Source organism: Panthera pardus, unplaced genomic scaffold (genome assembly GCF_024362965.1).
Source record: "Panthera pardus isolate Hobbes unplaced genomic scaffold, ASM2436296v1 HiC_scaffold_25, whole genome shotgun sequence".
Taxonomy (NCBI): Eukaryota; Metazoa; Chordata; class Mammalia; order Carnivora; family Felidae; genus Panthera; species Panthera pardus.
Window position 1 is genome coordinate 891,963 of NW_026526821.1, and position 26,547 is coordinate 918,509.

At 61.9% G+C, this 26,547-nt stretch overlaps 1 protein-coding gene across 17 annotated transcripts in view; it reads left to right on the forward strand.

The window, feature by feature from the left end:
* The first annotated feature begins 4,183 nt into the window (after positions 1-4,183).
* The window catches only part of KCNQ2 (potassium voltage-gated channel subfamily Q member 2), a 51,168-nt gene continuing 28,804 nt past the window's right edge, over positions 4,184-26,547 (forward strand). For 6 of the 17 annotated variants that reach the window (XM_053890012.1, XM_053890015.1, XM_053890023.1 and 3 more), the window contains exons 1-6: positions 4,187-4,638; positions 21,007-21,097; positions 21,775-21,901; positions 22,317-22,492; positions 23,233-23,358; positions 26,195-26,305. In XM_053890012.1, the coding sequence (XP_053745987.1) occupies positions 4,343-4,638; positions 21,007-21,097; positions 21,775-21,901; positions 22,317-22,492; positions 23,233-23,358; positions 26,195-26,305 (927 nt within the window). In that variant the 5' untranslated portion in view covers positions 4,187-4,342. Of the gene's footprint in view, positions 4,639-21,006; positions 21,098-21,774; positions 21,902-22,316; positions 22,493-23,232; positions 23,359-26,194; positions 26,306-26,547 lie in introns of all 17 variants that reach the window. The other 11 variants (XM_053890016.1, XM_053890019.1, XM_053890014.1 and 8 more) reach the window with 4 other exon arrangements.

Here is a 26,547-nt window from a genome sequence, read left to right on the forward strand (position 1 = left end):
CCTGCTCCCCCATGAACTGGATAAATTCAGCCCTTCCTCCTCCTAATGATGGAAAATTCCCCGGAGGGGAGGGCTGGGACTTTCTGTCGGGTAGGCACTTCCTGTTGTCCAAATTACAGAATTAAGACAACAGCTCTGACCCAGGTTAGGAGATTGAGAGCCTGTCTCTTCTCATTTCCCCAAATTAAGTCTTGTTTCTTGGCCTGGTGGAGTGTCCTCTCTGGGCCTCCGCCAGGATCATCTGTTTTCCTGAAGGCACCGCGATTGGGGAAGGAGCTTGGTCCTCCTCTACTGGGAGGAGGCGGGTGGGTACACGGAAGTCTGATTTTCAATGTCTGTCCCCAGTGTCCCCATGGTCACTGGCCCACGGAACTCAAGTGTCTCCAGACACCTGGGCATAAATATCTTGTCTGTCAACAGAGCATCAGGCTGGGGCTGTACTAGAAGGGCCCCCACAGGCAGGGTGACAGAGCAGCCCCTACTCTACCACGGAAGGGCCAGTGCAGCCTCACCGCTGACCTCCCTCGGCCAGGACAAGCAGCCAGTGGAAGCCTGTTCCTTCTAGACTCACTTCCCCTGCACTCTGATGTCTTCTGGACCCGCCGTCCCGTGTTGTCTGTGAGACCAGGGTCGTGACTTCCCAGGACTGCATTCCAGGAAATGCCAAGCCCACTCCCTGTCCTGACCACTGTGGGAAGAGTCACCATGTAGCTTCTCCACGGAGGGTATCATCCAGATGTGCTTTGATTTGGCCTGCACCAGCGGCAGCTGTGATATGTACCGTCCACACATTGTGGACCCTGTGCCGGTCTCTGGGGGACATGGCAGGACACACACAAAGGCAGGGGTGCCAGGCTGGGAAGTGGGGTCACAGCCCCGTGTGGTGAGTCCCTGATCGGAAGGGAACATGCAAGAGCGCTTTGGGGGCAGGTGGGGACTTGTGAGAACTCGGAGCTGTCCTTCCGTAAGATGGCAACGGTGGCCAATGTTCGTTTCTCAGCTCAGGAGTCCGATCTTGGCTGCTTGGTGTAGCCGGTGATGTGGGGACAGGAGGAGGAACCGAGAGGAGAGCCAGGAGCAGGGTGCTAGGCCCTAGGTTCTGGGGGGAGTGACCGGAGCTGGAGGTGCTGAAAAGACAGCGCACAGCACAGTCTCCCGCCCGCGTCCTGGTGAAAGGTCCCTCCGGACCCGAGCTGGGTGCTGTGTGCATCTGAATTTTTCCACTTCTCTTTTCTGGATCCCACAGTGCAGTTTTGGCAAAGATGGCTTGAGCCTGAAAGTCTTTCCCATCTATTTTTAAATAAATGAAATTCCTGTCTCTTGTATGGAATTCACCCCAACTTAGCATTTTCAACGAACTGCTTCCCTGGGCTGCAGGGGTGGAGGGCACTGTTGACCAGGTTGCCGACAATGCAATCCTTGTACGTGGCACAACACTGAAAGCATACATGTTCAATGAGCCAGCTCACTGAAAGGACATCCTAAACAGAGGAAGCAAAGATCTTCACGCCTTGAGGTGGGCTTCACGCGCCACAGCCCCTGAGGGTCGAGGCAAAGCTGCGTGTGCAAGAGAACAGCGGGCTTGCGCGTCCCCGGCAGCCTCCCCTCCAGCCTGGCTGTCGGTGCTCCTGCTGCAGGGGCCTCCCCCAGGGGACTGTGAAGGCAACCTGGGGCATGTGGGTCCCCTTGGGGTCTCTGCGGAATCCTGGTCCCCTCCCACTTTCGGGGCACCCTACACTCTGGGATGAGAACAAATGTCACGTTGACGCCTGACTCTGGTCTCGGCGAGCACACAACTCTCCCTGTGGGCCTCCCTGATCTCTCCCGCCTTAGCCTTCCGGAACTTACCACGAAGACGATGGAGACCAAGTTGGTGATGTAGGCTGGGAACCGATGTCTCCAGGTCAGCTTCACCGAGTCCACCTACAACAGGGAACAACGTCGGGTCACCTGGTGGGAACCGTCACGGAGGAGAGAAGTCTGTGCGCACGCGGTGGGGTATGGGTGAACAACTTGGACAAACAGAAATGCTAGGAACACCTTTTTAAAAAAATGCTTGCAGGTGATGAGTAAAGCAGACACCTAGCGTCCAAGGAGGGGTCTGGGGTCTCACCGCTATCGAACGATGTCATGCAACAGTAGAAATAGCGTTTAAAAATGTGGTTCGCCTGTGTCCAGGGTGTAACAGCACCAAACACCTTTCTAAAGTAGACGCTTAGACCCACGTCTTGTCCTGGACGCCAGACGGCACAGACTTTGCTCCCACTCGATGCTCATGCGTCTGCAAAAACGATACCTGGGAGTCGCTGCTTCATCCTCTGCGAAACGACCCTAACCACGGATGCACTTCACTCTCACATCGAACCCTGACAAGGGGGTCCCCGAGGAAAGGCCATGCCCAGCATAGGTGGCACCCCACAAACCAGGGCTTCCTCTTAACAGGATGAGGGGGAACCAGGGCTGCTCAGAGTCTGAGCAGCAGGGCCAGTCTCGGCAGCTTCTTTCCTTTTGCGATCTAGGCCATTGTCTTCCCCTTGAAGTGACCAGGTGGGTCCCCCTTCCTGCGCTTGACCTCAGCGATGGTACACATACTCAAGAAAACTGCAGCCATTTGGGGACATGCTGGCTGGTCGTAGCTAATGACCGAGGGGCAGGGAGGTAGGGGTCAAGAGTGTGGTCCCTGGGACACACCTGTGTGCACAGGTGTATGTGGGGCCTAAGTGGCACTCCATCCCCAACATTCTAGATGACTTACAAATGAGCACTGTGCCTGCATTGACCATTCTGTTTTCCGCTGAATATAGAAAGCTATAGAAAGAGAGGGGCAGGGGCGCCTGGGTGGCTCAGTCGGTTAAGCGGCCGACTTCGGCTCAGGTCATGATCTCGCGGTCCGTGAGTTCGAGCCCCGCGTCGGGCTCTGTGCTGACAGCTCAGAGCCTGCAGCCTGTTTCAGATTCTGTGTCTCCCTCTCTCTGATCCTCCCCTGTTCATGTTCTGTCTCTCCCTGTCTCAAAAATAAATAAAAATGTTAAAAAAAAAAAAAAAAAGAGAAAGAAAGGGGCAAACGACACAACGGACCCGGTGCAGTAGAGCGTGCTGGCTTGTGAGCCTAGTAACTGGTGAGGGTGGTTCAGCACAGGGCCTTTCTCAGTGGACCCCTCGGTGCCGGGCAAATGTGGGGAGAGGCTGGTTGCAGTCGGGAGAGGCACCTGCGGCCAACACCATCCACGGGGGACAGAGGGAGGCTCCGGGGGGGACACGGTGAGGACTGTCAGCATGGAGTGCACCGGGGCCTCTAAGTGGCTGAAGCATGGGTCCTTTGGCTTCCCAGAAGCAGGTTCTAGAAAGACCCCTCCCCCCCAGGACACCCTGGCCTCCTGGCTGTAGGAGGCAACCTCTGCCAACTGCCCTCAGGAGGACTCCGTGCCATCTGGTGTCCAGAACCTTCCCTCCTGGACTGTGGCATCCGTTTCCCCATTGGCCTCCGGCCTGTGTCTTGCCCTGGGACCCACCGGCCACCCCCCTGCCGCGGGCCCTTTCTGGGGTCTGTCTTAGAAAGCCCAGGCCCCCCAGGGGCAAGTGTCTCAGGTCTCACCTCTCTGACCACCTTTGCCCCTCTTCCTGCTGCAGGGGCCTCTGCAAACCCTCCTCGCCTTTCCTCTGCTGCCTCCCTTCAGGACTCCTTCTCCAAAGCCCAGTTCAGGTAACCTCTTGGGAAGTGTCTCCAGATGCCTCCCTGTACACTCAGGGGACCTGCGTCTAAGGGGTCTTCATGCCTGGCCCACCTAGAGGCCAAGAGCATAAGTTCCTAGTGGGCTGGGCCTTCACGGAGGGTCCGGCAAGAGCCGGTGCCTGTCTCTCCGTCCTGGGCGTCCCTCCGTCCTGCTCCCAGGCGTCCATTCCAGGGGCCCAGCTGGTAAGAATCCGACTGGGGCCAGGCGCTCCGATCCACGGAGAGCTGGGGGCCGCTCAGGCGGCGCGCTTGTCTGGCCAGGGAACGACCAGGGGGCCGGATTCCCTCGTCAGGGCACACCGGGCCGCGGGAGCGGGGCCAGGCGGCCCCGGGGCGGCCAGACGCCTGGAGCAGCCGGGTCCCCTCCCCCCTCCCCTCCCGCGGCCGGCGCGGCGTCGCGGGGGTTAACGGGGGCGGGGCGAGGCGGCGGGCGGAGCCAGGCGGCCGCAGCGTCCCCGGCGCGCGGCCCGGGCCGGCAGGAGCGCGGAGCCGCCGCCGCCGCCGCCTCGGCCATGCGGCTCCCGGGCCGGGGGCCTGGGCTCGGGCCCGCGCCGCCCCCCGCGCGCCTCGCCCGCTGAGCCCGCGCCCGCCGGGGCGCCGCCCGGCACCATGGTGCAGAAGTCGCGCAACGGCGGCGTGTACCCCGGCCCGAGCGGGGAGAAGAAGCTCAAGGTGGGCTTCGTGGGGTTGGACCCCGGCGCGCCCGACTCCACCCGGGACGGCGCGCTGCTCATCGCCGGCTCCGAGGCCCCCAAGCGCGGCAGCATCCTCAGCAAGCCGCGCGCGGGAGGCGCGGGCGCCGGGAAGCCCCCCAAGCGCAACGCCTTCTACCGCAAGCTGCAGAATTTCCTCTACAACGTGCTGGAGCGGCCGCGCGGCTGGGCGTTCGTCTACCACGCCTACGTGTGAGTGGCGCCGGCTGGGGGCGCGAGGGGCGGTGGGCGGGGGGTCTACGGGTGAGTGCGCGCCGGCGGGGGGCGAGAGGGGCGGTGGGGGGCCCACGGGTGAGTGCGCACCCGCGGAGGGTGGTGGGGGGGCCTACGGGTGAGTGCGCGCCGGCGGGGGGCGGTGGGGGGTCTGCAGGTGAGCGCGCGCCAGCGGGGGGCTCGGGCGGTGGGGGGCTCTGCGGGTGAGTGCGCGCCGGCGGGGGTCGCGGGGGACGCGGACGCGGGGTCGCGGGGCAGCGTGGGGGGCCTATGTGTGAGTGAGCGCCGGCGGGGTCGCGGGGCGCACGGCGGTGGGGGGGGGGGGCTCTGTATGAGTGCACGCCGGCGGGGGGGCGCGGGGCGGTGGGGGGGGCCTCTGTGTGTCCGAGCGCCCGTGTCGGTCACGCCGGTGCCGTGCTCTGAGCCGGGGGACCGCGTTCCCTGGCTAAAGCGAAGGGCGGAGACGGTAGTGCGATTTGGAAGGAGTTCTGGGGCCCGGGCGTTCAGGCGGGTGTGGGGGAGCCATCCCCCTACCGCCAGCGGCCTGGTTGGGTTTCATCAGCCCCTCCCCCGCAGGATGGGGAGATGTGCGGCGCCCCAGCCTCCCTTCCTCGGCCCGAGGCCCCTCCCCACGGCCGCTGCGCTGAACAAAGGGCCAGCCGGGAGGGAGGGTGGCGCTGCCGGTCCTGCCCCTGGATCTGGACTCCTGGAGGCCCCCTCTGGCCTAGACTCCCCCAAGAAAGGGGGCAAGGGGCTGGGGGAAGGGGCTGGCCTACTGTTCCTCAACCCCCAAGCCGCTCACTCTCCAGCTAGGGTGAGCCTCAGGGCTGCTGAAATGGGGAGGAGGGGTGTCCAAATATTACCTCCCTGTCCCAGCTCTAGGCTGAGGGTTGTGGTCTGTCTTGCCCCGCGGTTCCTGCCCTTCTCCTTGGCCCAGCCTGGACCCCCCCCCCCCCCCCCCCCCCCCCGCACACAGCAGCCCTGACCCCTGTCGGCTGGAGGGGCAGGTATGTGTCTAACGCAGTGCACATTCTGGGCTCTGGAGCCCCTCCTTGGTAGAGTGGTCACCCAGGAGGAGCAGTGCTGCTGGCCCAGGAACGGGCTCTTGGTTTCCCAGGCCCTGTTCAGGGAACTCCTGGCTCCTGGGGCAGGTCCGGTGGTCTCGGACCGGCCTTGTGCGCACATGAGTGTTCACGTGTGTGGTGTTGCGGGAGCTGCTGTGTGTGGACTGGGCCGTTGGCGTGCACAGTCTCTGAGCAGGCAGGCGCTCTCTGCCATCCCAGTTAGACTGGGACCGAGACTCGGCCATTTTGTATGAAAGAGGCATTTTGGGATGGGATTGAGGGACGGATTCTGGGAAAGCACCTCCATGTGCCCCCTCAGGACGGGAGGCGTGTGTGTCCCATGAATGTGCCCATGTGCCTGTGAGTGTGTGCCCTGGACAGATCCTCCGTGGGATGGGGGAGAACACCCCGGGAGGGAAATGCTGGAGGGGAGGGTGTCTTGGGGAGGGACCACGGCCCTGGCAGGTGCCTCGGGCACGTCTCCAGGCCCAGCGCTGAACCACCTGGGAGTCCAGACGGGCGGGGCTGTTCTGGCAACATGAGTGTCCCCCCGCCACCGGCCCCAGTGAGGGGACTGGCTCTTCCCATGTAGGCGTACTCAGGTATGCTGTTCATCCTGGGAAGAGCCCTGTGTCTCCTCACCAGTGGCCCTCCTATCACCACCTCCCTCCCCGCCTGGTGGGACCAGCTCTGGTCATCCGGTCCCGGCCCAAGGTGGCCTCCAGTATGTGGCCAGAGCCCGCCCCCAGCCCCTGGGTGCCTCTGCCAGACCCGTGGTGCGGCTGCTGCCGGAGCGAGCGCTGTGCTTTGGCCCCGCACGTCCCTGGCTGGCAGGACGTCCTGGGGGTCCCGTCTATGTGGCCCCGTCTCCAGCCCTGAGTGGCTCCTCCCTGCTGGGGCCTGAAGCATCCAGCCCCTCCTGCCCCCTAAAAGCTGCAGCATCCAGAACGGGGAGCAGAGCAAAGCAGAGCGTGAGGGAAGCCTGAGTCTGGTTGCGGCTCTCGTGTCTGTGGGGTCTGTGCTGGGGTCCACCTCAGGTGTCTGTGAGCCTGCATGTCCAGACCTGCGGCGTGTGGGGGCATGGGGGACAGTGGTCCTCGCTGCCCAGGCGGCCTGCTCAGCCCCTTCCTGCTTCTCTACCGAGGGCACAGAGCTCTCTCAGCACCCCTCACCCCCCTCCTCCCTCCACCCCCCCCTCCCCGCCTCGCTCACTGGCAGGAGGGGAGCAGAGGTCTCGGCAGCTGCTGGGTGCGACACTTGAGTGCGGTCACAGAATGTGCAGGCCTCAGTCTTCCCACAGTGAAATGGGCATCATACTCCCTGTTCCCAGGGCCCCGGGGACCTGAGCTGCTCTCTCAGGGTGGCCCAGTGGCTCTCCCCGGATGGTGACGTGTCTCCTGCCTGCTTTTGTAGCTCCTGTTCAGCCCCCAGGCCCCCAGGTGTGGAGTTCTCCCCTGTCCCTGTGCCCGTGCTTGGGGCCCAGCCCCACCCTGGTGCTGGTCTCCTGCTCGAGGCCCAAGTTACTCGATGGTGCGGCAACCCTCGCATCCCCTTGCCCGGCACAAGGACTGGCCCGTATTTGAGCGTCATTTGGTTTGTTGATTTATTAATTAAATGAAGTCCAAGCCCCTCTTCCCTGCGTGGCACTGAGTGGGCCTGGGGAAGCCAGTGGAGGGCAGGCACAAGGCCTATACAGTCTGTCCCGGCCAGAAAGGAGTCCTCGGGCCTGGGGCAGCCCTGAGCCCCCTGGGACCACATTTCTTCTCCTCTTGCCACCACAGCCTGGCTTCTGGAAGATGGAGGTGTGCCAGCCCCTCTGGGTGTCCCAGGGGACCCTGGGGGCAGTGGCTCTCAGAGGTGGGGAGGGAGGGTGGCCGCCCTGTGGCCTCCCGGCTTGGTGGGCCTCAGGCAGGTTCCCCCTCTTCCGTCTGTGGAAGGGGCTTTCTCCGAAGACACGCCTCTGGGACCAGAGCTATGGCCATCACTCCTTCCTGGTGTGAGCTTTTTGAGACCTGCTTCTGGAGACAGGAGACTTCCCTGCGTCAGGGGGGATCCGACACCGGCTGAGGTGTGGGCCCTCCTGGGCAGAAACAGCTTGCACCACCCCCCCAGCCCTGACGGCCCTGGAGGGTCCCTTCCTCTGCTCGTAGCGAGATAGACAGCCGGCCCCGGCTGACCTGCCCCATGTGACGGCCCACCCAGATTCGGGTGAGCAGCCCAGGCTGCACATGGGTCCAGGGGGAGGTTGCCGGGGACCTGACCGTGTTGTCAGCACTGGGTGGGGCCCTGTGTTGAGGACCTGGGCATGTGGGGTGGGAAAGGGGTCAGACTCAGCTGCAGGAGGCCCACAGATTTTCCTCACCCCCCTCCTCTCCTCCCCACTGCCTGCCCCTCCTCACTCTTCAGGTTGGAGCCTCAGGGTTCTGACGTTCTGTGCACCCTGACAGTGGGGGCGTTTTTGTGTGAGAGGGTTTTCGAGATAGAAGGTCTGGAGTTTCCATGACTTTCTCAAAGCGGATGTGAGCCACAGAAAAGGCTTAGGCCACCTTTCAGGGGTGTGTCCCCCGTGCTCGATGGGAGTCCTTCAGGGGGATCTCCTTAGGGTGGTCTCTCTGGCTGCAGCTGGGGGTGGGGTTTATTTTGTGTCTACAGTGTGCGGGTCTCGGATGTGTCCCTGGGAGCCTGGGAGGTGCCCATTCTCACTGGTGGGGAGACTGAGGCCAGGCCAGGTTGAGAGGGTTCCAGAGCTGCCCCACTCAGGCCGAAAGGGGTCTCTGCCTTGGAGATGAGAGTTTGGGGGTACAGATTGCTTAACCTTTCCAACATCTGAAAGCCACTTTAAGTTGCCAGGATGAAATTGCATTTAAAATAGGCCGGGTGGAAAATGCCGGTGACGGCCACGGGGCTGAGCCCGTGAAGTCTGGGCTCACTTGACTGGCTCACTTTTTGTGAGCTGTTTTCTCTTGGGCTCGACTGCCAAGCCCTCTGTGTCCTCAGATGGCATCTGCTGTGGGGCCGGTGCTGGGGGCTGTGGGGCCCCCTGTGACCTCTTGCCCCCCCCAGCAGCAGGCTGGGGCCCGGGGCCTCAGGGCCTTGCTCCAGTCCCCTGCGTGGCCTTGGCTAACCCAAGTGGGGTCACACTGTTGGCCCGCACAGGCCGCCTGCTGTCCCCTCCCGCTCATCCGCCACCGGTGGGCCACCTGGGTGGGAGGTGGAGCCTTGGCCCTCAGCCTTGACCCTGAGTGTTGGCCACTCTGTTCCTTGGTCTGACCGCATTTGGGGGTTGAGTGTGGCCCCGGGGCGGTGGCAGGGTCCCTCCTCTGCTGACGGAGCATTCTGTGTTTCCAGAAGAAGGCTGTATTCTCAACTGCTTTCCAGTCGCCGACCTCTCTCTAGGCCTGGGGAGAAAGTGTCCACCGGGACTTGGAGAATCTTATGGAAATTTCCACAAAGGTGGGAATGCCAGGAGAGTTGTGGTTTCCAGGGAAACCAGGGCTTAGCAGACCATCCTCGCTGGCCTGGAGACCTCGGGCGTCTTTGCAGAACTTCCCACCCTCCGTTGAAAGTGAGATCACTCTGTACCAGTATAACATTTTTTGATCACTGTCCACTGTCACACGGGGTCAGTCTCCACACACATTCTTGGGTCTGCAAGGCGATAGGGTAGGTGGGAGGCTCAGTGCTGGACAGCTTCACAGATTCAAGCAGAAAAAAAATCTCAGTTTTATTAGAAATCCGTACAAGTCAAATATTCCAAGTCCGAAGTCTCAGAAGGAGGGAGGCTCGGCTTGGCTAGTGACATGGGCGCCACCGTGCGTTGGGGACCCTGAGACCCCAGATGCTCACCATGTGGTGGGAGGGCCACCCTGCTTCTAACGAAGCTTAAACCCCGGAAGGTCAGGTTACTGAGCCAGATTACTTCCAGGAGGCACAGGCTGAGTCCGGATGGAGTTCCTTTTTTTTCTTTTTTTAAAGTTTATTTTTATTTATTTTGAGAGGGAGAGAGAGAGAGAGGGAGAGAGGGGGAAGAACAAGTCGGGGAGGGGCAGAGAGACAGGGAGAGAGAGAATCCCAAGCAGGCTCTGTGCTCACAGCACAGAGCTTGACATGGGCCTTGAACCCATGAATTTCGAGATCATAACCTGAGCTGAAATCAAGAGTCGGATGCTTAACTGACTGAGCCCTCCAGGCGCCCCTGGATGGAGTGCTTCCAGGTTGGGTTTTACCAGTTTGTTTTAGTTAACACGTTAATCCGCAGATCTTTGTTAATACGTGCACTCCTGCCTGACCGAGGCGGGCCCTGTGGGTCTCTGCATGAGCGTTACTCGGCAGACGTTCTGGGTCCTTGTTAGTGGAGCCACAGGGCTACCTTTGGGAGCTGACTTTCTACCCGTCCCGTAGAACGTATAAGGTCCAGAGGACTGAGCTCTTGGGACATTTCACGGGAGGCACTGACAACGGGGTCTTGGCTGAGGGGAGGGGAGACCCCTTCAGAGGCTTGAACCTTTGTGCGGGACAGGGAAGCCCACGGAGTGCGTGTTCTGTGCCCCCTGAGCATCTGCCCGAGGCTGGACAGGGCGGGTGGGGCCAGAGGCAGGTCTGGGCGTCAGGACCCGTCCTGTTAAAAGGCTCATGATGGCGGATGGGCCCTGGGCTGCAGGCTGTTCCCCTTCGGGGACAGAGCTTATAAGGGACACCGGTGACTGGTGTGTGCCCATTTTCTTGTTACCGTGATGGTGCTGGGATACCTCGCAGGTGGCTCTTTTTAAGTATTCGCAAGTACAAATGTTGGGCCGTTCCTGGATGGACGTTGCAGGGGGCGCGTTGGTAGCGGATGTCACCACGTTCGCCCTTGCTGAGGTCATGCTGTCTCAATTCCTCCTACTGGGTGTGTCACTTAGCCGCTCACTATTCATGGCGTGACGTTGTAGCCAGTGGAGATGGTCCAGAGGGCACGTTCCTGTGAAAGACGGCGAGTGGTGGGGACCACTAGCTCTAGGCTCACCTGACTGGGGTCCTGCCTCCACTGACATCCCGGGACCAAGCCTTCTTGTCTGTAAGACAAGAGCTCCGTGTTTATCTCCTGCAAATCATTCGGCGTGGTGTTTGATGTGTGTGGTGCTCACGAAGCTCGTGGCCGTTGTTGCTAGGTCTCCGTGGTTGTGGCTTAGCAAAATGAAAAGCGTCGTCCTGCATAGAGACTGGCCAGCCAGGTGGACGACGGTTAGCAAGCATGTCCTGGACAGCACCCTCAGCCATCTGCCCCTCGGCCCAGTCACGGCCAGTCCTCAGCCATCAGCCAGTAGCCGGCCTGGATCAGGAGGTTTGTGGCTGCTGTTAACGAGCCCGCACATAAACATGAGGCCTCTGACACTTCAGACGCTTGCTTGTGTGTTGCAGGGGGGACCTGCTGTTTTCCTGAAGGAAGTTGCTTGCTCTACAGCCGCCTGGGTCCGGGGACACGTCTTCTGTTCACAGCCGAATGGCACACATCCCCAGCATCCTGAGCCTCCAGACATGGAGGCAGAATGGTTTGGGCTTGAAGAACACCGTTGGGGGCGGGTTGGACGGGCGGACTCTTGGGACCCGAAAGAACCTCGCCGGGGACATCTGGTTTCCACCTGGGCGTCCTGACCAGCCCCCCCACCGTCCTCGGCTAAGTCATGTAGTGACTTAGGTGTGTGTGGGCCTCAAGGCTGAGCCCACCTTCGACCGCGCTGTCCCCAGAGCGTGGGAGACGCTGCGGACATGGCTGCTTTCTTCTGCAAGGCTGGAGCCAGTGGTGCTTTCCAGCAGCAATGTGCTGACAGCTCCAGCAGCCTCTTAAAACGGCACCTCACTTGTGACGACGTGCCGGGCCGTCGCTGCCAGAGGAAGTGTGTCCTCCTGTTGTGGCTGCGTGGCACCCGTCCACCCTGCCCAGCAAAGCTGGAACAGCTTAGCTGGGTCCTAGGTACGAAGAAGAGGGCCGTGCAGACCTAAGATTGTCCCCAGAGAACAACATCGTCTGTGCTGGGGGGAGGGTTTTGAAGAAAGCAGTGCTTCTGGAAATGACTCCCGTTTGTCCTTGTCCCCGGGGGCCCCTTTCAGCAGCTGGGCCCCACCCTTCGCGGTGGTGATGCGTCGCACTAATCCGTTCATTCTCAGCTCGCTTTCCCGGCTGCTGGTGGCACAGTGGTGAACCCCCGGAGTGAGTTTGCTCTCCTTCTGTAGTTCTTGGGGAGGTGTGTGCGTGTCAGAGAGGGTCATCAGTGGCAGAGATGGCTCTCCCTGTAGCCTGTTCCTCATGTGAATTTAAAAAGCCGGGGCCACAGAGTCGGAGGGGAGGGGGTCCATGAGCTGCTCAGCAGATGGACTGGTCTGGAGCTGGGGGCAGGGAGGGCTGGAGTTTTTATTGCTTGAAGCTGGTCTAGGTCATGCTGAAGGCCCTGAGGACCGCAGGGTCCCTGGACCGGGGGCTCTCCGGCTGAGCTGCCCAGGGGCAGCTGTCCGCTCCACATTTCCAGGGGAGTAGGTGCTCCTAGAATGATTTGCTCTCAGTAAGTTTGTGTGGCTTTCTCTGCAAGGGTCTTGCTGAGCGTGGCAGGATGGGTCCTCGTGGGGCGCCCAAGGGGACTAGGCTGGGGACTCATTGTGGGGAAGGAAGGGCCTGGTATAGTCACACTGATGGGCACTGGCTGTGGGTCTGAGTGCTGATTAAGGAGCCTCTTGTCCCTAAAGCAATCCACCACCAACCCTGCCATACACCTGTAGCCTCACCCTTTCCTGCTGCAGAGAGGGGACTGTGGCCCTTGGGGACGCTGGCCCCAGTGCGGTGTTGAACCTAACCCTTCCTCTTGCCTCCTGGACTCTGGTTCCTGTGGGGTTCAGTCACAGGGGCAGTCAGGTCTCAGAAAGGGGGTCCTCTGACCCTTCCCCAAGTCTCCAGGATGATGAGCAGGGGTGGGAACAGGATTTTTTTCAGGTGCTCCACACACCTGCTGTCCGTCAGCCCCCGGATGCTGAGGTCAGGACCCCAGGTGAGTGGTCATGGACTCAAGGCCACTTGATGGTAAGTGGGGCAGCCGGGATTCAGGCCTGGCAGGTGCTGGGTCAAAGAGGTCATGGCCTTCTCCAACAGCCCCCACAAATGGGAGAGGTGACCTGACTTGGGGGGTGGTCTGGCTTCCCCCCCAGCCACCAGCTGCCCAGAACCTTGGTCCCACTGCTTAGCACCTGGGGTTGGTTGAAGGGAAGGGATGCTGGGGGGGGGGGGGGGCAGGGCCCTGGCTTTCCTGGCGGCTCCTTGCAGAGACCATGAAGGTTGGGGCCACGGCTGCTCCCCTTGGGGGAGATGGGGGATGGGTGTGTTCCGGGTCATCCCTGAGCCTGACTTTCATCTCCAGGACGTGCTGCAGAGCTGAGTGTCATTAGTCTCTACTGGTTATCTAGCCTGAATACAATTAGGTCTCTAATTTTTTTGGATTACTTGGAATAATGTTGTAAATGTACAGAAAGTCCTAATGGGAGTCATTGGGAACAGTGTATCCGGATGTCCCTTAATCATCTGTGATGGTGGCAGGTCGGCTGCTCACAGTGGATGGATGGGTAGTGCCGAGTGAGCCCGGCCGCAGAGGGCGTCCCCCTGGATTGTTCCTGGTGGCCTGCAGGGTGCGGCCGTCCCCTGCCCAGCTGCACTCCTTCCCCCTAGGTCTTGTCTGCTTTGCTCTTTCCATCCACGGAACTAGAGAGCTTAGAACTTCTGAGTTTGCTTTTCCATTTAGGCTTGGAAAAAAATGTTTGAAGTGTTTGGAGGAAAAGGCCAGTTTCTCCTGGGACCCCAGGTTTGTGGGGAGGTGGTGACAAGCTGCGGGAGGCGCAGAGAGAAGCCAGTTCACTGGGAGAGGATGTGGAAGTGCCGATTCTGGCCCAGCAGCCGACAGCTTGCCGCAGGAGCCTGCTGGGCCCATGGGAGTTTGTTTACCCACAGACAGAGCCTCAGTGAGCCTCTCTCAGGAGGGCAGGGCCTGACCCAGTGTGCTGTTCATCACATGCACAAGGGCAGAGCAGGGGAGCATTTTGGAGCTTAGGTCCCAGATGGGATTAAGAAGAAGGCAGATGGGTTTCCCTTGGCCTACCCCAGGCCTGTGGGCAGGAGAGGGTGCTGGCCAGGGTGCTGGCCATGGTGCTGGCCAGGGTGCTGGCCATGGTGCTGAACAGGAGCCCACGGCCCTGGCCCTTCATGGGCACCAGCCAAGGCCCATGGGGCGTGAGGGGCCCCTTGGCCCCTTGGCTGGTGCTGGGGAAGGGGCTGGGGAGGCTGCACAAGCACCAGCCCTTTTCACCTGGACCACTTGCTTGCATCTCCAGATTTAGCTTGTGCTCCCAGCGATCCTTTCTTCCCAGTTAGCATTCTTGCCTGCATGTCTGAGGCACGTGTGGTTTAACTAGCCGAAAGCTGAATGAATGTGGCATGGACAGAAAGCAGGTGTTTCAACCCTACCTGAGTGAGGGGCGCCAGCAGCTTCTTAAACCATTGGGTATGGTCTGTCGTCTTTGCTGATGACAGAAATAATACACGCCCCTCGTGGGGAGCTGGGGAGATACAGTCAAACAGGAGAAGAACGTTTGTGTCACCTGATTTATTTTCAGGCATCTGTGCCCATCCTATGCGTTTTTTAAACGAGATAAGATTCAGACTTCTCTAGTCCTTTTCCACGCTAACGACATATTGTGAAGTTTCCCTGTGGAATTACATGTGCCTGTTTGGCGAGCACTGGGCTTTGTCTCTGTCATAAGAGCTCCTGGTGCTCCCTGGGTGACAAGGTGGCCCTGTCCCTGACTCCCCTCACCTTGTGCCCTCGGTGGCTTATAGCTTGGGAGGAGACAGTGGCTGTGGGTGCTGGCCTGGAGAATGGACCCCACGCACATGCCTGGGGGAGGACTGGGACCAAGGAGGGGGCATGTTAAAAAGGGGTTCTGCCTGTGGGTGAGCCTCCTGTCACTTGGAGGCATGTGAGTGGAGTCCAAGAAAACACTCACTAGGGATGATTTTAGGGGACCAGTATGCCAGAGCTGTGAGCCGTGGGAGCACAGGGGATGGGCCAGCCCAAGAGCCAGTTGGAGGCTCTTCAGGAAGAGTCTGGGGGAGAATGACCCTGGGGGAGGCAGGCCTGGCTGTCCCATCAACATCAGGGGGCAGTGGGGCAGGGAGGCAGGTCTGTTGGTTCCTGTGCTCATGTAGGGAATGTGGGATGTTTTGTGGGGCGTGGTCCTAACTGATCCCACTGCTGAGCACCTTCTCCCCAAAAGGTGATGTCTTCTCAGCAGATGACAGTTCTGCTGTGTCCTGACCCCAGAGCTCACATCCACAGCAGCGCTGGCTGCCTCAGAGGAACCCTCCTCATCCTGCACGAGGCTCCCCTGTGATTGTGTGGATGGGCACGAGTTACCTCCGTCATTTCCTCTGGGGTGTGGCCTTGCTGGAAGTGAGCCACATCTACCCTGTTGTGGGTTCCTGTGTGGCCAGGCTCCTCAGACAGGGCCAAGCCCCTCCTGGTCTCAGGACCCCCATGCTCTGCCTTTGAAAGCTCTCTGGGTCCCTCTAGGACACAGGCCTCCTACCCGTGGGCCCCTTCTTTCCAGTTCTTTCCAGTGGTGTTTAGAGACTGTTCAGGATCCACCACTGAGCCTTGTCTGAATGGGGCCGGGGGCTGCTCTCCAGTTGGATCTGACCTCACGAGGGCCATCTTGGCTGTCATGCGTCAGGATGCACATGCCACCCCTGTGTGTGGGTTCTGACTGTGTACTCGGGGGCCAGCAGAGAGAGCAGGAGAGGAAATGAATGGACCCCTGCTTAGAGGGTACCAGTGTAGGAAGGCTGGGCAGCCTGTCAGAAACCTGAGGACAAGGAGGAGGCAGCCCTATGGTGGATGTGCAAGCAGGAAAGAACTCCAGGCAGTAAGAGGAGTGTGTGCAAAGGCCCTGGGGCAGGGAAGCTGGCTTGCGGAAGCTGAGAAATAGACAAAAGGGGAGTGAAGCACACTTCCTATGGTCTCTGGTGGGGGTGGCAGGTGTTTGCAGTGGGGCACGGTGGACACGGGACACGGGGTGCATCAGATGGAAGGGCCAAGATGAGGTCTTTGGAGGAAGGGGGACACCTAGAAGGGTTCTGACCGGAGGCTGTGAGCCTGGAGGAGGTCACAATCGTCTATGAGAAGGGTGGGGTTGGGGAGGCAGAGAAGACCCAGGAGTGCAAAGTAGAGACTGCGGCGCAGCCCCTGTGTGGGCGGGGTGTGGGGTGGGGGGAGCCCCTCTGGTGTGCTCGTGTGAGCCAGGTGGTAATTACCCCGGGCTCCCAGGATCGAGCAGGAGGCACCTGGGGAAATGGCCTTTATTGTGTGCTGAGCCAGCGGGCTTCCTGCCCGGGCCCCTTGGGTTCAGTCCCTTTGCACACCTCCCAGTCCTGGAGCACCTGGCGCTTCACCAGGATGCTGGCTCTCTTGGGGAGGGGGGCAAGGTCTGCAGTGGGCAAAAGGGGGGCTGGGGGCCTCTGTGAACTTGGGGCTTCTGATGGGTGGATGACTAGGGGGCGAGGCTCAGGGAGGGAAGGACATCTGACCTGCATGGCCCCCTGTCCAGAGAGACCTTGGAGGGACCCTGGCCATCCTGGGGTCACTGGCCAGTGGGGGGCTTCAAGGGGTCCCCTGAGAGCACCTTCCTGCCCTGGGTGTTGGGAGAGGAAGGGGCATTAGTGTGAAAGGTGTGGCTGTGGGGTGGCCACGGGCGCCAGTCGGTGGATGGGTGCAGTGAGGTGGGGGTGGGGTCTGGGCAGGCCAAGGCTGTTTATGGGGGACTCAAGTGCCGGGCCAAGAGCCGGACCTTCTGAGGTCTGGGACTTCCTGAGTTGAGGCATTTGTCGCACCTCCATCACCTCCCCAGCCTTAGGTGCAGGTAGGTGCCACCAAGAAGCCTCCGTTCTCTGATTAGCAGGCTCAGGTGGGCTGGGGGCAGGCCACGCCCACGGGTGAGACTTGGCTCCAGAAGAGGGGTCTCAGGAGTGCGGCCTTGGCCTCCCTCCAATGCTGGCGGGACCTCAAAGTGATTTTTCACATCTGGTTTACGCCTGGAGCAGCCGTCAGCAGTCCGGGCTCCGTCGCTACTGGAGATTGGAAGTGGCAGCATGTCCTGCAGGCAGAGCAGTTCATTAGGGGCGAAATTAGATTCCGGGCTGTAGCGCCGGCTGCAGTCCTAGCGGACGAGGTGAGCGGGAGGCTCCCGCGGCCCGGCGGCCAGTCTGGGCGGGAGGGCCTGCTTTGGCCTCACACTGGAAGCTAGCCCAGCCCCGGGCCCTGCTGGGCTTCTGGGCCACCCAGCCCCCAGGGAGGCACAGCCTGATTGGGATGGACATTTTTCTGGGGAGAGGGAATTTCTACAGTGGAAGACGGTGCTCAGGCTCGACCCTGAATGGCCATGGTGAGGTGCTTCAGAGCCTCTGTTTTCCCGTCTGTTAAATGGGTGAGAACATTTTCTGCCTTTAGGGCTGTCGTGGGCCTGGTGCATAGTAGACTCACTGTGAATTCTAGCCTGGAGGGGCGGGGCTGGATGTCAGAGACCCTTCCCCACTTGCTGAAGAGCAGCCAGTGGGGGCTGGAGGGACAGTGGTGTGCTGGCAACCTTCTCCGATCCCTGCTGCTCCCTTGTTGGATGGTGATTTCACTAAGTACACAAATGAGATTAACAGCCCCAGCCATCTCCTGAGTTAGTCTTTGGAGGCTGTGAAGGGGTCTGGGGTGGGCCTGACCACGGGGGCTTTGCCCTGCCAGTGCCGAGGGACCCTCCCAGTTGGCCCCACAGCAGTGAATCAGGACTGAGGAGCCAGGTGGCAGGGGTTCTGTCATATTTTCCCAGAAAATAAATAATTCCCTGCTGCCAGATGGGGCGAGGGTGTGGGATGGGGAGACGGAAGCAGAAGCAGAGGAGTCTCTCCCTGGAGGTGGGCGCTGCCCCTCTGTCTCAAGTGCAAGGGCAGGCAGAGCACACATGTGCACACACCCGCACAGGTGCACACCCGCACAGGCGTGTGCACACCCACACACGCGCACACGCCCACAGGGCGCACCCCATGACGTGCAGGTGTGGCTGCAGGCTGACCACCAGGAGGGGCCCCTCCGGCCAATGTGATTGCCTCCACCGTCCTCTGTCTCTCCTGTCACCTCGCGTCTGCTCTGGGCCCCTCCCCGCTGTCCATGTGTCAGGACCCCAGCCCTCAGGACCCTGCCAGTCCTCTGCTCAGAGCTCGGGCTGTGGCTCAGATGTCCCTCCTGACGTCTGGCTGTGGTTTCTCCTGCTGCCGGGTGCAGACAGTGTTTGCTGTGGGTCCTGGGGCGCAGCAGCAGGCAGCCAGCGGGGGAGTGCTTCCAGCCAGAGCTGCGTCTCCAGGTGGCCCGCTTCCTCGCTGCTCGTGAGCGTCATCTGAGTTCCCTTGTCACCCTGGCTCCCCCTCCTCGCCCCCCCATCCCAGCCCCTGGAATCTGGGCTGCTTGAGATACTGGTCTCCTTGGCAACCGCTGCCGGAGAATTCGCGATCGTAACCATTCTCGGGCTGCAGGGAAACCGCCCCATTCTGGCACCGGGGACGCTTCCTCCCTCCTTTCTTTCCCTGCAGCCTGGACGGTTCCCAGGCTGGAGGGCATGAGAAGGCCCTCCCCCACCTGGGCCTTTGGGTGTTGGAGAGACCAGGCTGGGATGAGCCTGTGGGTGGGTAGAGCCACTCACCTGTCCCCATCAAGAGGAAGCAGACCAGCCATCCTGCGCCAGCACAGCACAGATTTCTATCTGAACGTTTCCTCATGAGCCACGTCGGTCCTCGGGGCCTGGAGGGGACACACTCTGAGCACGTGGCCGTGCCGTGAGGGTCCCCCGCGGTGGTGCTGGTCTTCCCTGTGCACCGTCCCCAACACCTCTCCTAGGGCGAGGGGTGGGAAGAAGGGCCCCTTCCTCCCACAGCTGTCAGGAGCCGGGACTGAGGGTCACGGGGTCGCTGAGGGAAAGGACTGTGGGAACACTGGCCATTTGCAGACCCCTGAGCACCCACAGGAAACTCCAGGTCTGCCCAGGGCCCCAACCGCTACAGCCCAGGGGCCCTGCCATGGGCTGCGGGGCTTTGGTGACTCTCCCCTGTTGCCTTGCAGGAGGCTGGCCCCTCCTCCAGGCTCCCCAGGGCTGGACCCCACCCACGTGTCCCCATCACCAAGGACACTGTGCTCTGGCATCATGAGGCCAGAGGCAGAGCCCCCTTTCTGAGACTCGGTGTCCCCCTGTGTAAGGTGGGTATGAGTGTGGATGTGGCAGGGGGCATGGCAGGGCACCCTTGTCACCAAGGTGCCTGCAGATGGGAAGAGGCCTGGAAAGAAGTGTATTCCCCGTTGCTCAGCGGCCTGCAGGGCCAGCTGGGGAGTGAGGGAAGGCTCTGGGATCTGTTGGAGACTCGAGTCCTGGGCCTGGAGGCTGGGCGGGTGGGCGGCCTCTCTCCATGGGGATCTGCTTGTCTTTGCTGCGGGTGTGGGGTGCCCCACGCGGCTGCCTGCCTCCTTCCTCCTCCTCATGGGTGGGCAGGCCCCACCCCTTTCCCCCGTCGTGCAGACCCACCTGCCGTCTGTGGCCACCTGCTCCAAAACCTCAGAAGCCGGGTGGCTTCTGCTCAGGTTCACTCTGCTCACCTGGTGGCCTAGGAACATTCACCGTGTCTGGCTTCGGGTTTTTCTTCTCCTGTATTGCTGGCGTGGCCCTGGACATCCCAGTCCCTGCCTTCTGGGAAGGGCTCTGCGTCCGTAGAGCACGGCCAGGCCATTCCGGAATGTTCCAAGATGCCAGTCAGAGCTGCCCTCAGGAAGCAGGGCCGGGAGGGCCCGGTTGCTTTGGGACTTGGGCCTTCCCTTTTTACTTCAGGGTAATGTTTTCGTACAGTGTGAGTCTGAGTGTGGACTCTCCGGGTCCCCCCACGTGGGTGACAATGGCATCAGGCCCATCAGGCCCCATTCTTTAGTCTGGTTGGACTTGCCCTCTGCTGAGTCCTGGGACCCCCTGTCGTCCCTTTCTCTGGACCACCCCTTCCCTTCTCCCTTCTTGGCCCCACCAGTTCCTTTTTGCCTTTGTGGACACCTTCTCAGGGAAGCCTGCCAGATTTCACGTCTCCCCTGGGCTCTCTGCACCTCTGCCCCGGGCCAAGCTGGGCTGGGTGGCCTCCTTGCCATGGGCTCTCCTGTCACCCAGGCCTCCGGGGTCCTGACCCAGAGCCCTGGAGTCTCCGGGTCCCCCATTCCTGGCAGAGGCACTGTGTGTAAATGCTGCTTCTCCACTGACTGAGTCGGGAAAAAATACCACCAGGCAGAGAATTATGAATAAATATAAGACACATGAGATAGCTGGACGTTTTTTTTCCAGCGCTCGGTTAATTGAATAAATTGTCTAATGAGCAAAGGAAATTAATTGTGGTTTTGAGATGTGACTGTTTCTTCGCGTGGTTTTGTGTGTGCCAGCGGGCACCGGCTTTGCCTTTGTCATCTGCTGTCCGTGCCTCTGCTCCGGAGTGGGGTGCGCGCCGGGAGCGCCCTCACCAGCCACGCTCCTGGGAGGGTCGTGTGTCTCTGCACGTGGTTGCCCATCTTCGGGGAGCGAGGGGCCGGGCTGCCCGAGATGCCCCGGGATCCGGCCGAGGCCCTGACGTCTGGGGGCTGCGTGTGCCGGCAGGACGTCCGGCTGGAGGTGGCCGGGGGGCAGGGCTCGTGGCGGACCACACAGCAGCCTCCCCACTGTGGTCTCTCCCCCTGGCACGTCCAGGGTGGCAGTAACACACGGGAGGGGTGTGGTGTGCGGGCCCCTGTCCAGCTTCCCCACACTGTGTGCTTTGTGCCCTCAGACCCCACCCTCAGCCTTTGGACGGACACCCTGGCTGGTGTCAGATGGGGCCTCCTGGTTCCACCTCTCGGGAACCGATGGGTCTTCTGCGCGCCCGCCGGGTGCGGCCCGGACGTGGGTCCGTGGCCAAGGCCCTGGGCCGGTGCTACTTGGAAGATCGGCGGTTTCCGTTTCGGAGCCAAGAAAGGGATGTTACAAACAAGGAGGATGAGTTTCATTGAGGGATGTCCACGGGGTAGCCGGTGTCCCCCCGAGAGCCTGGGGACCGTCTCAAAGCCCAGGGCTGTTGAGGCAGGAGTCCCGGGGGCGCTGTGTGCGTGCGTGCGGCGCGCTTTTCCCCGGCCCCTCTGTGGCGGCCGCTGACACCCTCTGCCTCTGCCCGCAGCTTCCTGCTGGTTTTCTCCTGCCTCGTGCTGTCTGTCTTCTCCACCATCAAGGAGTACGAGAAGAGCTCCGAGGGCGCACTCTATATCTTGGTGAGCCCCCGTGGGTGTGCGGCCACGGAGGCTGTGGTCGCTGGCCCATCCCCATCCCTCCGAGCCTCTGACCGCCCCCCCCCCCCCCCGACCTGCTCCTGCATGAGCCTGGCCTCCCCCGCAGAGACGCCCCCCCCCCGCCCCCCCACCGTGGCCCCTGCTCTTCCAGCTCCAGCCTGGTGGACCTGGGCCCCTTCTGGCCTCACCTCCTGACATGAGCCATCTCGCAGCGTCCACCGCGACTGTCACAGTGCTCCCACCCATTTCTCCCCACACACGGTCCACCCCGCTGCCCTCCCTGTGTCCCCACAGCATCTGACAGCCACCCCACTCCCCCACCCCTTCCCCCCCTGCTCACTGGAGCCCGAGGGCCCAGGCGCCCCCTGGCCCCGAGGTGTGGGGTGTTTCCCGGCGGGCGTGGGCGTGGGACGGGGGTTGAGAAGCTGACGGCAATTGACAGGCAGGGGCGGGCGCCATGGCAACCACAGAGCGATGTCTCCGTTGCTGTTGGCGACAGAGGGGCCGCTCGAGGAGGCTGATCCGGGTCCAGAGTGTGGGACCCCTCCCACTGACACCGGCCCACACAGGCCGGGCCCCCCACCCTAACTCCCGCTCAGTCAGGCTGGTCCCAGCCCTGACGCAGGCCCGGGGGTGGCTCAACGCGGCCTCTCCTGCAGGAAATCGTGACCATCGTGGTGTTCGGGGTGGAGTACTTCGTGCGGATCTGGGCGGCCGGCTGCTGCTGCCGGTACCGCGGCTGGAGGGGGCGGCTCAAGTTTGCCCGGAAGCCTTTCTGCGTAATAGGTGAGCGGGGTGCGCGTGTGCACGTGTGTGCACATGTGCGTGTGTGACAGGTGAGCGGGGCATGTGTGTGCGTGTGTGCACGTGTGCATGCAGGCGGGGGCTGCCAGCTCCGGGAAGAGCTGAGTGTGTGTGGGCACGGGAGGCGGGCTGAGGCTGAAGCTGAGGACTGGCTCCTTCTGGAAGTTTCTCCCACCTGCCCTCTTGGCATCTGAGCCTGTGGTGGGCTCGGCCTGGTGGCGGGAGGAGGGGACAGGTGGCAGGACAGCAGCCGTGCCGGGCAAGGCTGGACTAGGTGGACGGCCGTGGCGTCCCCGGGCTGCCACGCATCCACGTGGCTGGGGGCCCCGCCCTCATCCGCACCAGGCACGGAGGTGCAGGGGGCCGGCCCCGCCTCGAGCCGCGACGTCCCCCGCAGACATCATGGTGCTCATCGCCTCCATCGCCGTGCTGGCCGCTGGCTCCCAGGGCAACGTGTTCGCCACGTCGGCTCTCCGGAGCCTGCGCTTCCTACAGATCCTCAGGATGATCCGTATGGACCGGCGCGGCGGCACCTGGAAGCTGCTGGGCTCCGTGGTCTACGCCCACAGCAAGGTGAGCGCTGGCGCGGGGTCGCCGGCCCTGGGGAACCGAGCCCAGGGGGCGGGTCAGCTGGGAACCAGCCCATCCCCTCTTCTGGGGGCGTCTTTCCATGACCCGGTCCGTCTGGTCATCTCTCTCCAGAGCGGCTGTTCTGCGGCTCGCTCTGTGCTTGGTGGGTGAGCCTGGGTCTGTGCCGCCCGGGCTCACAGCGGCTGCCCTGAGGTGCCCCTGCCCCACGTCCTGGCAGGAGCCCAGCCCCGTGTCCCAGGCAGCCCCCACGAGGCCCACACTGCACCCCGCCAGCCCAAATGGCCTCCTTTCCTGTCCTTGTCTGAGTCCTGAGGCTGGACGGGGAGGGGGTCTGTCCCCAAGGAGGGCAGCCAGTGGGCAGTCGGGCTGCCTGCTCCAGGCGTGGGGAGGTGGGACAGGTTCTCAGCAGTCCCAGATCTGCAGCGGGAGTGCCTCAGGATTGTGGGGGTGCTCCCCATACCTGGTGGACGGGGTGAGCTGGGCTGTACTGAGCGGCCGTCCTCTGGGTTTGTGTGAGCAGGTGCAGGGGCCACGTGGCACGGGGACCACACAGCCAGGACCACACACACCATCCCTCCCACCCCCGCAGCGGCCCTGTGCTAAGGGCCATGCGGCCAAGCAGGTGCCGGCCTGGGCTGCCGAGGGCTCTGTGGGGACAGAGAGCTGGATTGGGCGTGGTGCCTGCTGGGGCCAGGGAGCCGGGACGTGACCCTCTCTTTCAGGAGCTGGTGACTGCCTGGTACATCGGCTTCCTCTGCCTCATCCTGGCCTCGTTTCTGGTGTACTTGGCAGAGAAGGGCGAGAACGATCACTTTGATACCTACGCTGATGCCCTCTGGTGGGGCCTGGTGAGTCCTGGCAGCTGGGGTCATCGTCCTTCACCGGGGACCCGCTTGCTTGGCACCGCCTTCCTTGGGGGCCCTCCTCCTTGCTGTCCCCCACCCCATCTCCAGGATGTGCCCCCTGCCCCCAGGGCATGGCAGAGTCACAGGGGCTCTCTGGCTGCAGAGGTCTCTCTGGGGCTGGGCAGTGGGCGGAGAGGCCCTGCCTGGTCACCCACCTTCCTTACTGGCCACCGGTGTGTGAGGCCTCTGTGCTGGAGGGAGGAGGGGACAGCCCTTCTGTCACACGGAGAGTCTGGAAAAGCAAAATCGAGCCCCTGGCCCTCCTGGGCCTCACCTTCCGGGCTGCCCGTCAGGGCAGGCAGAGAGTCTGTGGGCCCACAGCCCCTGCTCACGGCCACCCAGCTCCCAGGGCCCCGGAGCGCCCCTCCCCTGTCACCTGCCTCTTCCTGGGCCAGCCTCTGAAGAAGGGTCCCTCCCACCCTGCGTGGGGTAGCCCTGTGTCTGTGGCCCTGCCCTGTGGGCTTCATCCCCATTAGCTAGATGGAGCCTGGCCTGGCTCCTTGCCCAAAACCACGGATGGATGTCCCCAGGCAGGGTGCTGGAATGCCCCGAGGGTGCGGGGCGCTTGGCCTGGGGATGTGTGGCCGGTCCTGGGACCCCAGGCCCCCTTCCACAAATGCTGGCTGCGTGGCCTTGGGCAGATACTTCAGATCCAGTGGCGAAAGGAATATGTAGCTTTTACACGCATCTCAGTGAGAACGCACTTTATCCAGAATCATCTTATCGATTGCCGTGCAGCCTGGAGTCTGTGTGCTGTGCCCTAGCTGAGCGGGAAGGAGCGGGGTGGGCCGTGGGCCAGTCACTGGTGACCCGGCTTGCCCTGCCCCAGGTCTTGTTCGTGGGCCATGGCCTTCCCATCTTGAAGAACGGAACCGAAACGGCTACTTAAGTGTTTTATCCAAGTAGTACTTAAACATGGTGAATAGTGTGTGCGTGTTAGAGTGACCACGCAGTTCCCCGCACTCCCTCCTCGCCCTCTGGGCAGAGCTCCTGTGGCTTTTCTTGGGGTTTGCCTCCATGCTCCCAACAATATGCTTACGCTGCTGTTTCCGGATTTAAACTTCAGACGTGAATTATTCACTCTGTGCTGTGATAGAATGAGGTGGTGCCCCGTCCCCTGTGCTCGTCATTCTTGGAAAACGTCCAGCCTGAGCCTCCCCTTTCTTCTGCCCTGTAGGCCTGCGCGGCTGTGGGGGACCCTCGTGGGGGTTGAGGAGTCTCCGCAGTTCGTCCCGCCCAGGCCCGCCCCGATGCCCCCCTCGAATCTGCCCGCATTTTGGAGGAGCAGGCCGATGGCTTTCTGAGAGTTTTCTCAGACCCGGGCGTCTGCGAGGTCCCACTCCCACGCCCTCCCGGCTGCCAGGACCCACACTTCCGGGATCCTCTCCCACGTGTTTCTGGAATGTGGCTGGGTGGGGGGTCCTCCTGTGCACGTGAGCTACCTCGTTGCCCTCCCTCCGGGCCCAACAGGCCTCAGGATGTGTCCTCTTATCTCTGTCTCCTCACCCCTTGTCCGGCCCCGAGGAGGCGTCTGCAGCCGTACATCTCCGCCTGCTTGATTTTAATTTAATTTTCAAGACTCCTTTGTTATATGGATGTGATTTTTTCTCTCTGTGTGAGGACCAAGGTGTCCGGCCACAGAGTGGCCCCGTGGATTCCAGGTTTCTTCCCGCCTCCTGACCCTGAGCCCCTCCTCCAGGTCCTACCCTTGCTCTCTCTTCTTTGCACAACCTTGGCATTTTTGCAGAGAGTGGTGGTTTGAAGCATCTCTTGTCTTTAAAATACGCTTAGTTTATGTTAAAAATCTTGACTGTAATCCTCACAAGAGGTGAAGATTCTACCAGGGAAGCTTTATGGTGAGAAGTGGGTCTCCTTCCTGCCCACACCCACTCCTGGCTGCCCTTCCTCATTACCTGTGACTTTCCAGAACTTTCTGCACTGGCGGGAATGGGGACGGTGGCCCCTCGCCTGGGCCTGTTTCTTGCTGTATGTAAACAGGCCCTGAAGGTCCTACCCCCGGGGCCTCCATTTACCCAGGGCGTCTCCCAGACTCATGGCAGGCCCTGTGCGGCACCCGGGGACAGCTTCCAGGGGCTGCAGGTGGGTGGTGACAGGTGCCCCTGTCCCCAACAGCGTGAGCCCATCCCCACTGGCAAGTCTGCTAGGGGCCACCTGGGGCTTGCTCCACGGGCAGTGGGCCCTCCTGTGTGCCCAAGCACCCCTCTGCGTGGGTGCTCCTCTCCCCGCTGTACAACAGGGCAGCTTGCACTCCGGCCCCACCTCTGGGGACCCTTCCCGTTCTGGCCTTATGTCACCTCCACACGTCCCACCACACGGTCCCCATCCTGTCCCCGTCATCTGTCCCCCGGGGCTCCTGCTCAGCACCGTTCCTGTCCAGCCCCTGACTCTGCACTTCCTGGCTGCTGCCTGGCCTTGAGCCCAGAGCTGCCCCCGCCTCCGTCCTGGGGGAGGCCGCTTGACGGGTTCTTCTGCCCTCATGCGTGTGAAATGGTAACACAGGCTTCTGGTGACCCCCACATCCTGCCCTGGCACGTAGGGCAAGACAAAGGATCCGGAGAGTTCTGATGTGGTTGTTGCAGGGGGGGAAGGATGGTGATGGGGAGGGTGGTCCCCATGCCTGTCCAGCTCACCCCGAATGGTGTGGGAGGTCGCTGCGTGTAAGACTCCCGGGGGCTTTGGAAGTGTCCAGCTCAGGGTTGCGGGTGTCCACGGCGGTCACTGCCAAGCTGGCCGAGTGACTGGCCTTGCCGCCCTACAGATCACTCTGACGACCATTGGTTATGGGGACAAGTACCCCCAGACCTGGAACGGGAGGCTCCTGGCTGCAACATTCACCCTCATTGGCGTCTCCTTCTTTGCTCTTCCTGCGGTAAGTCCTGTGGCCCCTCTTGCCTTGGCGAGCCCCCGGGTGGCCACACGCAGCTTGGGGCACCTGTCCACTTGGGGTCCCTAGGACGGGAGCGTGGCTGCCAGCAGGGTCCCTGGCACCCCAGGAGCCGCAGGCAGCAGGTATGGTGCAAGGACACCCTCTCCCGGGCTGTGCAGGCAGGGTGCGGGTGGCTTCTGTGAGCCTCCGTGGGAACACACTGACCGTCCAGCCCTATGGGATTG